Below are 10122 nucleotides of genomic sequence, written 5' to 3' on the forward strand. Positions count from 1 at the left end.
CTCTTTCTAGTCACATTTTCTCACAAATATGCAGTGACGTTTTTCAATGGGATATATAATGTGTGATGACATAATGCTCTGACATTTAATAGAACTCGTGTTATGTATTCCTTTTTAAAAAAATTTTAATCAATTTTAATTTCTAATCAATAAGTAAATATTGATAGATATAATGTACATAAACAAACACTTTTTCATTTTTCTCAGTAATTATTAAGAGAGCAAATGGATCTGAGACCAAAAAGTTTAAAAACCGTTTAGAATTTATTGCAATCTTGTTAAAAATATTTTGTGTATATGCTTTTTAAAAAATGAACTCATGCCATATGCCTTGTTTAGGAAAAATCTATATAGCCTTGATTAATAAAATGAATGAAACACTCAAGTAAAAGCCATAAATTGATTCGGGGGGGTAATAACTTATTTTCCTATGTGCACAGTAACAGAGACAAAAGGGCAATATTGTCTGGTATCACTTCTCTTAGTCAGAATTCAGCTATCTGGCAGTCTCACTTATCTAAATAACAGCTGCTGACCAACAAATTTAAAAAGTCTCCGAAGAGCAAAATAGATTTGTCTCCAGATCCTCAAGCCCCTTGAACTCTGAGTACGAAGAGTTCAAGTGCTTTACTCACAAGAGAAACCCCTGACGCAGGTCCTCAGTTAGCCTGGGAACTGGGACTAAGGTGATGCCCAGTGAACAATTTTTAAGGAGGCACTCGCTCACAGCTGATGACCCTGTACTTGCATGACCCCGAGAATGAGTGCCTCCTTAAATGTGGTGCCTTAGGTGCCCTGCTGGGCACTCCATAGTGTAGTCTTACTCTTTAAGATTAATGACATGGATTGGAGACCACAGCAAACAACAAAGGGAAGGGAAGGGGCAGCTTCACATACTGACTGACAAGAGTAATAAAAAAAGACAGCAGCCTCCCAGCAAGAGATGAAACAGGAAAGTTATGAAAAATGGGACACAAATTCAAAATACAAATAATCTGAGCCCGTTTAATACAAAAGCAAATCATTTAGGCTGTCGGGCTATCTATCACATGGTACAATAACTGATATCTCTAATTTAAGACAAAGTTAAATTATATTCACTTCACTTTGTTTTTAAAAGCAAGGAGTAACACTTTACATTCTAGGCATATTTCTATCCAAATTGATTGAAATAATAAGGTTCAAGAACAGAATAAACTCTTAGCTATCCAGAGAAACCAGCTATTCAGAATGATTCAATCAATTTAATTCATATTCATTTACTGTGACTAAATATTGCCAAAGACTATTTTAAGGTGTGCATCAAATATAAAATTTTTCAGTGGCTCATTATTCAATTTGATAGAATTTCCCTGAATCCACAGAGTTTTTTTCTCTCCTAGTCAACTTGTTCTTACATCTTTCTATTTACGCATGTTTCAACCCAAGATGTCATTCCACACAGGAAGAGGATTAAAATATGGTTAGTATTACATTTTAACAAATAGCTTCTCATTATTAACATGGGGCTGGATGAAAACAAAGCCTTTTGCTAAGATCCAATGACATGTCTCTATCCTTATTCTTACATGCTTTAAAGTAAGGATTCAAATGAGGGTTGAAGTGGCATAAATGGGGGGGTGGTGGTGTGGGAAAACGTTTACTCAAATTCAAGAAGTTTAAAATTTTTGCTCAGCTCAAAAGGCAATTATTGCAAAAGAGATTTGAATTGTTAACAATTTCTTCATTTAGTCCCTTATAATGCTTTCCCAGAGGGTCTGTTCCTGGGCAGACTGTCACCACAATCACATGACTCTTATGTGGTGCTAGGGTTATCAAATAAGTTCCTTAAAGGCCTTGCCCCAAGGTATTGCTGGGCCTGATATTGGGTGACTTTTTTAAAATAGAGGAAGGACAGTACCAATGCCAGGTGGGGTCATAAAAATAAAATCCCACAGCAGTAAACACAGCAGCACTCAATCAATCAGTCACCACATCCATATGTGGTCATGGAGACTTCTTTATGTGGTTATCTCAGAGATAGTCAGACCTGAGGAAGACCTCACCTGGCAAAAGCAGCCCTGGTGGGGAGAGAAATCCTAAGTCCAACAAACTCAAGCCTGTTAATGCTTGGTGGCAGATATAGTTACATGTTCAACTGTACAGGGTGACTCTTTCATCTAAGTGGGAAAGGCCATGACCCCACAATGGAGTGAAGAAACAACTGGTTGTCATCGTCTAACAACTGGAGACCCCCAGCTGGACATGACACATTTCAGTGGGAACACAGGCTCTGGAGTACAAAACTCTTATTTGATCAGAGCTTCCCCAGGTGAAAGCTGTTTCACCACAGGTTTAAAACCAAACAAGCAAACAAACAAAAACCAAACTTATGGTGGTGGCAATGATGGCTATAATAAGAACAGCAGCTGTTTGGGAATGTATTATAAGTATTAACACAAGGTAAGGAGGTGAGCAGTGGTTGTTATGTACCTTACAGTGGCTGTCATATATTGGTGGAAATACCCTCAAAATTTATATTAAATGTGAGGCATTTAACACCATATGCCAGACAAGATTTCTGAGTTTGCTGCTTTAGAAAGGAAATATTTGAGTTATTATGTGCTAGGTCTTGTTTTGAGCTTTTCACCTGATCTATCTTATTTAATTCTTACAAAGACCCAATGAGTTAGGTACTATTGTTATTACCATTTTACAGATGAGGAAACTGAGGCATATGAAATGTAAGTAATTCACTATATGGGCAGCTGGACTTTGAACTGTCTAGAATGTTCTATGAGTAGCATACTTTCTTTATATCACTATATTTAATAATTAATATTACTTAATATGCATAAGGAAAAAGCCAAAATACATACTATATTCAGGACAACTTTAAAGACATCTAACTTAAAAATAAGAAATTAAAATGTAGAATTATAGACATAGGTAAATTTTTCGTTATAAGCAGAGAATTCTGTTCCAAGATACATAAAGTTTTATAGGCAGCAAAAGCTATTACCTGATACAAACAAGGAATTTCTGAGAAATTTTTTAAAAGATTTGATGCTACTTAGACGAATAACTAGATGATTTTAGGGGGAAAAATGTTAACCTCAGGTTTTTATAAATCTCTAAAGTACAAGACAAAAATGAATGAAGCAAAATTATAAGATCTAACATCTGACATATTATTAGACATAATATTATTAGACATAATATTAGATATTGTATTAATGTTACAACTAGGCCTATACAAAGACTCCTAAGAGAGTATAAAAGGGCAAAAGTCTTATTAAAATGGATTTCAGACTTGAAAGGCATAATGAAAGGCAGATTACAGGTAACTTTTTTTTGTGAACTCCTTTTAGAGAGAGAAATAAACGTGATTAAATGATCCTGGTCTTTCTCTTTGCAAAATCAACCACTTCAACGCCTCAATCAATCTGATGGCTCTAAGACTTGACTCTGAAAATGCATACAAAAGCACATCCATAAACCTGCCCCATGAATGGGGACATCCTGAAATGTGGCTTGTTGTCTATCTGTGGGGCTGTCCAAAGCAAACTCAATCTTGTAAATTATCACTGGCACTATCTGCGCGGAAGAGACTTGGGTGCAACAAGACAGTGTTGTCACAGATATTTTGGGACTATCTTTGTACAAAGCTCTGGGGAGAGAAGCCCTGCTCTCTCCCCGGTAATGAGACAATTTGCATACATGTAGGAAATGAGGTGATAAAGTCTCTTCTTTTTCACAGGTTCATATTCCTTAATCATTATGCTTTCAAATTTTGGAAACCGCTCTTGAATAACAAATAGCTACTTCATGATTGCCCGAACACAGGACACTATAATTCAGTAACTACCTTTCTGTGTATTTATTGAGTTTCCTCAGGGCCAAATACTCTTAATCAGCCATAGAGTCCTGCAGAAAAGACATCTTGTTCTCATCGCAAACTGACATGGGATAAAAACAAAGAAAGAAGACGTGGCCATCCAGATCGCCTCAGCTACCCACGTGAAATGAAAAGTTTTCTGCTTATTTTTGATTGCTAGAGCTTTAATCCCGTTCTTTATTATCTAACACACTCAAGTATGTCTAGAGATGAGGTCTAGAATTACCACAGAAGTCGCTGGCTGCCAAGAGTATTTTGTGTCTCTGAATACAAGTTTCACAGGCTAATTAAGGAAGAGTGCAGATAAAAATAGTAATTATTAACAATAATAAAAATTCTTCTCTGTGTGTCCCTAAAGAGCCTACAACTAAGTTTTAAATAAAACAACCATTAGAAATTTAAGCAAAAATAAATCTTTTTTTTTTTTTGCTCTTTAGGGCTGTAAAAACAATAGCACTTATTTTCTCTCATAGGAGCCTCTTCCCACAACTGTCTAAAATTTTTAAAAGGGTGTATTTGTTTACAAAAGTCTTGCAAAAACATTGTTTCTTATTCACTCAAGTTTTTTTCAGTGGCTATTTATTTATTTATTTTGCTGTCCAAGTGGTTTTTTTAAAGCGACTTCAGCCTGGGTAATTTGTTCCAACATCCACGTCAGATTCAGGGACTTTGAAATTGCTATAAATAAGAAAACTCTGTGAATTATGTGTCCAGAAGGAGCCTAAAATAAAATATTTCAAGGCCATGTCTCATGGCCAAAATAAAGTCAGCCATAAACTGAGAGAACAAAGGATTATAAGTACTATACTTTTCCTCTTTCTCTTGGGTCCTTCGGCCACGCCAGGGAGCCTAACCTCTGTCTTTGTTCATTTCAGGAACTTTCTTATCCCTGACCTTGTTGCTGTTTGAGAGGTCTGGGGAGACTCGTGATTTACTGAATGAGAAGCAAGGATACAATTTGTTTTTCCAAAGTTTTTTTAAAGCGATATATTTAGGGCACTTGAGAGGAAAGAATTGGCCAGTCCTTTATTTATCTTCCAAACAGGTGCGGCCTGGACAGTCATAAAAATCAGGTTACTGAAAAAGAATGATTTTGCCAAGTATTAAGTCTCTGTAGTGTGCATTGGCCCTAGGGGATTCTTTCTTACAACAAACAGATAGCTCAAATCTACACCACACATCTCCAGTACAACATGGAAAAGTTTTTTCAGGGGAAAAAAAAAATATCGTGGCATCATTCATTTATAAAACTTCTTTATTCCTCATCTGAACCTTTAACTTGGCCTAAATGAACCATTCAAAGCAGGAGGAAAATAGTTGCCCTTGATAAAATACCTCTGCCCTCTTCTCAAGTTCTTTCCCTTCCTTCCTGCAAATTAACTTTTTCCCAAGTTGAGAGAAAGGTACTATTTTGTATTTAAGATGACTTTGCTAAAGACAAATTTATTTTGGTGTTTGGAATAGGTCATCCAGTCTCATGCAGGTAGAAGCTGAAGGTCAAGGAGTAAACTTGAGTGGGAGGTTTTCCATCACCAGGGTTCCTTTTCTGATGATGATTAAGCCTTGAGCCATGCTGAGAAATGGGCAAGAGGTAATGAACGCTAGCTCCTTTCAGAAAGGTTTGAGGCTTAGCAGAACTCTTTAGTGTGATGAAATCTCTAGGGACCGAGAAAGAAAGATATAGCAAAGGAAACGCTCTGGTGGACTGAAAAAAAGTTATTCTCCATTACCATGTTCCCGCCTATTTCTACTGAAAAAGGCCAAGATAGATTAGATAGATACTGCATGTTGATATAGCAAAAGAATCTGTAGCAACGATGTCATGCCTTTGATTCCTGGAGGTATCAGAACGGCCTCTTAAAATTATGGTCATAAACGGAGTTACGTTTTGCCATACGTTTGAGTTTTTTAACAAAAGATTTCACACGGAAGATGAGGAAACAACAGTGACTTTCCAAGGTTTTTTTGAATGGTACACAAGCACCAAGGAAGAACTTTTGCCTTTTTTCTTGCAAGTTAAATACATAAACTATGCAAGAGCCTGATATATCACTTAACAAACAGTGGAATTTGTGTTAAAGCCTCAATTAGGTATTTTAGAAGAGAATTTTTCTAGGTTCTGTAGATCCTGACAATGAACTATTGACTAAGTATGTTACAGAACCAGTCTTTATGGTTTTAATTATCAGAAACTACAGAGATAAAATTCCAAGGAGACACTTTCATGGGTTTAAGAGCAATGTATAGAATTTTTAAACTGCTAGAGATGCTACCAGCAAAGAAAGGCTATTGGAATTTTCTGATTTCATATTGATAAAATTGCTTTTTTGACAGGAAAAGAGAAATTTCCAGTGAAAGGTAATTTTTTTTTTAACACCGTAGGACCCAGGGGCAATTAGCTATGAGAGCTTTTAAAACAGAGACTGTGTTGAATCCATCTCTAAAATCCCAGCAACTAGCTCATGGTAAGTGCTCAATCACTGACACATAAATAAATGCATCCAAAGCATTTTGGTAGATTCCCACAAATCTCAAGCTTGTTTCCACATCCTCTCTCACTATTAGAATACAATAACTTAAAATTATTAGGTTTCAGGTCTTGCATGCATTCAAAGTGTAAGATAGGTCTCTTATCTAGAATTGATAGTAGAAATAATATAGTTCTCCAAGGAATAAATACACAACTGATAAAGGTGGAGAGGACGGCACTGGGAAGCGGTTGGTAGCTCCTTAGAAATAACGCTTTCTTCCTCCAAAAGGGGTTACCGAGTCATCCAGAATACTTTCCAGGGTCTAAATAAAGATCATTGACTAATTACTTCCACTAAGAGTTCCTCCTTGAGGCCCAAAGTTACATCTATCCTTCGTCCTCCTTTCAGAAGGACCAGCCCTCCCAAGACACAACATGACATTCCCACAATTAGGCCACTGTAGGTTGAGAGGCAGTTGAGAGATACATCATTTGCAACTTCAGGTGCTGAAAACTCAACCTCATTCAAAGAGCTGCCAGGTCCTCCTGGATCCTAGGAGGGCCAAACCAGCCCATGCATTCTATCAAGATTCGTAGCAAGAAGACTCATAGCATGTCCTTCCTAGACATGGTTCTCTCAGTTGGGGAAGAAACAGTTAAAAAAACCCCACAAACCTGTAGGGACAGGAGGGAACTGTCATTTGGGGCTGCTTCTGCAGATAGCTTTAAAATGACTGAAGAATTGGTTTGTTGGCAAGTTTTATTCTTGAGGCTGGCTTTCAGGGGGATGTTTATATGGCACAAAACCAGCCTCAGTAAAAATGAAATCAGTTAAGAGAAGGTAAAAGGATCAGAACCGTTCCTGGCTTCAGAACCGTTCCTGGGTTGCCATAGTCCTTACTCTTCTGATGTAAATAATATTATTAAAATGCAATGTTTTCACCAGGGAAACTCTTCAAGGTGCAGTTTCTTTAAGAATCAGTTCTGCTGGTAAGAAAAACGAAGAAAAATTCCCTGTGCTTCCTCAAAGGATTTTAAATATATCTGTAACCCTCTTTTTATTTCCACTCCCCACCACCCACATTTAAACTAACCAAAGAATCTATGAGTATAAAATTACTGTCCTGGGTGGGGGAACTCCTACACAGAATAACATATCAACAGCGCTTTTATAACAAAAGAATATCATGAGGACTTTTGGTATCTGTGTTAATTTATTTAAAAAATATTTTTTTGGGGCAGGGGGACCTGAAGTTAAAGATATATTTTCCTCTTTGTAGCTCTCAAATGTCATTGTCTTTAAAAGTAGAATGAATCAGACTGAGTTCTCAGACTCAGATAAAGTAAAACTGTATCCATGTAGCAATCAAAATAATTTAATTAGCTTTATAGGTTCTATGGTCTGTCATCTTTCTTTATTAGTTTTTCAGCTTTCTTGTCATTTTCAAGTGGGCTTTAAAATAACACATGCAAATTCATCCCCGAAATGCAGGATAATTAAAACAATATTCTGTCCTCAGTCAGGAAACACAGAATGCATTTCATCCAAATAAGCCTTGAAGAGGTTAGTCAAGTGACAGATCAAATAAAAAGGACACTTAATACACATGTAAATCATTTGCATTACAAATAAGACACTTTAGCAGGGGTTGGACTCACTGCCCGATAGTCAGGATTAAGTTCCCATATTAATGCATGCATTTGGTGTGGTTATTTCGGGTGGGAGACTTCATCCATCAATGCCCTCCACTACTAAGTAAAGCCAACCTGTAAACTGATCACCCCAGCCTGTCAACACTGGTTACTTAATTACATAAAGAAAATATATTTCAAAGACTTTTGATAATTTGGTTAGTATTTCAACTTTCAGTTCAACATCTAGCATCTTTTTCAAGGTTCTTCAAACTAATGGTTAAAAGCAGTTTTAAGAATTAAAATATGAAAAAATGAAATACTATTTTTATGTTTCCTGCTAATCTTTTTCTTTGGCTTTTATTTGCAGAAGTGAAAAATAAAGATTCAGTAAGCACTCAGAAAGACTACTCAGAATGTTAACAGATGTTTCCATTAAAAATTAAACTAAATGTGCTTGTGCTATTAATTTATGTTTTTCATTAGTCTTTTTAGTAATTTCTAATTGCAATTTATTTATGTTAATGAGTAGTTTTAAAATCTTGATTTTTTTATAGAAAGGAGAAATATTTTTTCTAATGAAGAATGTTTTCACATTTCCCGTTTAATTATTTTTAAAACGCTGAATATTATAAAATTATCTACAATAATACTCATTTAAGGAAACAATCCGTCAATGATACTCACAGATACTCTCTTTAACCAGATGTTTGATTTTCTTTCCATGCAGCAATTTAATAATATAATAAAGTTCCCAAAGCACTGATAAAAGCAAAACAAAATGCCTACATCTGTATATTCTAAATGTCTTTCCATGAAAAAAAATAACAAATCTGGAAATAATATCACAAATTCTCTTTGGAAATCTTGATCTAATGTATAAACCATTTAAGAAAGCATTCCAAGCCACTATCCCCCACACAAATTGCAAATACAGGGTGAGGAGTTTGTGATTGAACCTAAGAAAATACACTTGAAAATGCAACCTGCTCACCATGAGCAATTAACATCCTTAAATTACACTTTAAGGATCCCTTATAATCGAATGATAAAATTATAATTAAAAATTTTAGTCAACATCCCTTCGTAAACTATCATTGTCAGATATTTTTCAATTGGTTGTACTTTCCTATATTTTTCCTCTGGTCTTTTTCCTCTCTGGGATCTTTTCCTGAAATCACAGTAATTCTATTATGTTGTAGTCTGTTTAAGAAACTGGATATTTGTTTGAAAATAAATACCAAACTAAGCACACTGTATTAAAAACACAACAAAAAGATTTATGGATGAATCTTACCCTCTTTCTTAGTGGGTTCTGGCATGGCCACAATAAGATGTTATTCTCCAAAGAGTTTGCTCCCCTCCAGTACTAGTTGACAGAAACCCCACGAGCAGTTGAGAGATGGTGCAGGTCAGTGTGACAAGCAGTTGGGGAGAAATCCAATGCTTTTGTACTGCCTCTGAACATCAATCATGTTGGCACCGCCCCTTCTTTAGCCCAAGGATGCTGGAACTTGACAGCTATGAGGACCTTTCCCACATCTGTTGTCTGCACTCTGCTCTCTCGCCTACTGGAAGGAATCTCTTGTTCATCTCATGTGGCTGATGAGAACACCTCTAACTTTCTAAATTCAGCCGCAGCCTCGTGCTCCTTCTTACCTTTTTTTTTTTTTTCCTGTCTCATGGAGGCCTGTGTCGACTGAAGGCAAAATTTTGCCAGATGATGGAAAGTTAAATTAAATTAAAAAATTGTAATATGCTAATTCAGCATATACCTTTATTTTTATTCAGATTATAAAGGAAAATCTCTGTTACTAAGATGATAATTTTATCCTCCCATTAGTTTTTTATTTTTGTCAGCTCTTAATTATTGGATTTAAATTTTTCTTATTTTGTATGAATATATTAATATTAATTTGAAAAGCCAAGTTTCCATGTTGACTATTTTCTCTCGATTTCACCTCTAAGAATAGCAAATGTTTCTATTAAGGAATACTTAGCTTTACCTTTCCTCAAGAAACATCCTTTAAAAAATTACATGGCGTATAAAAGAATGAAGTAATGATACAAACTACAACATGGATGAAGCTTGAGTAGATTATACTAAGTGAAAGAAACCCAACACACGATATCACATATTGTA

General features: G+C 35.8%; 1 protein-coding gene across 1 annotated transcript in view; it reads right to left on the bottom strand.

The window, feature by feature from the left end:
- The window catches only part of MYBPC1 (myosin binding protein C1), an 81813-nt gene extending 72406 nt beyond the window's left edge, over positions 1 to 9407 (bottom strand). Inside the window, exon 1 of the mRNA XM_019651864.1 lies at positions 9277 to 9407. Coding sequence (XP_019507409.1) covers positions 9277 to 9301 — 25 coding nt within the window. The 5' untranslated portion in view covers positions 9302 to 9407. The remainder of the gene's footprint in view (positions 1 to 9276) is intronic.
- Positions 9408 to 10122: the final 715 nt, after the last annotated feature.

This window comes from Hipposideros armiger, unplaced genomic scaffold, assembly GCF_001890085.2.
Source record: "Hipposideros armiger isolate ML-2016 unplaced genomic scaffold, ASM189008v1 scaffold_168, whole genome shotgun sequence".
NCBI lineage: Eukaryota > Metazoa > Chordata > Mammalia > Chiroptera > Hipposideridae > Hipposideros > Hipposideros armiger.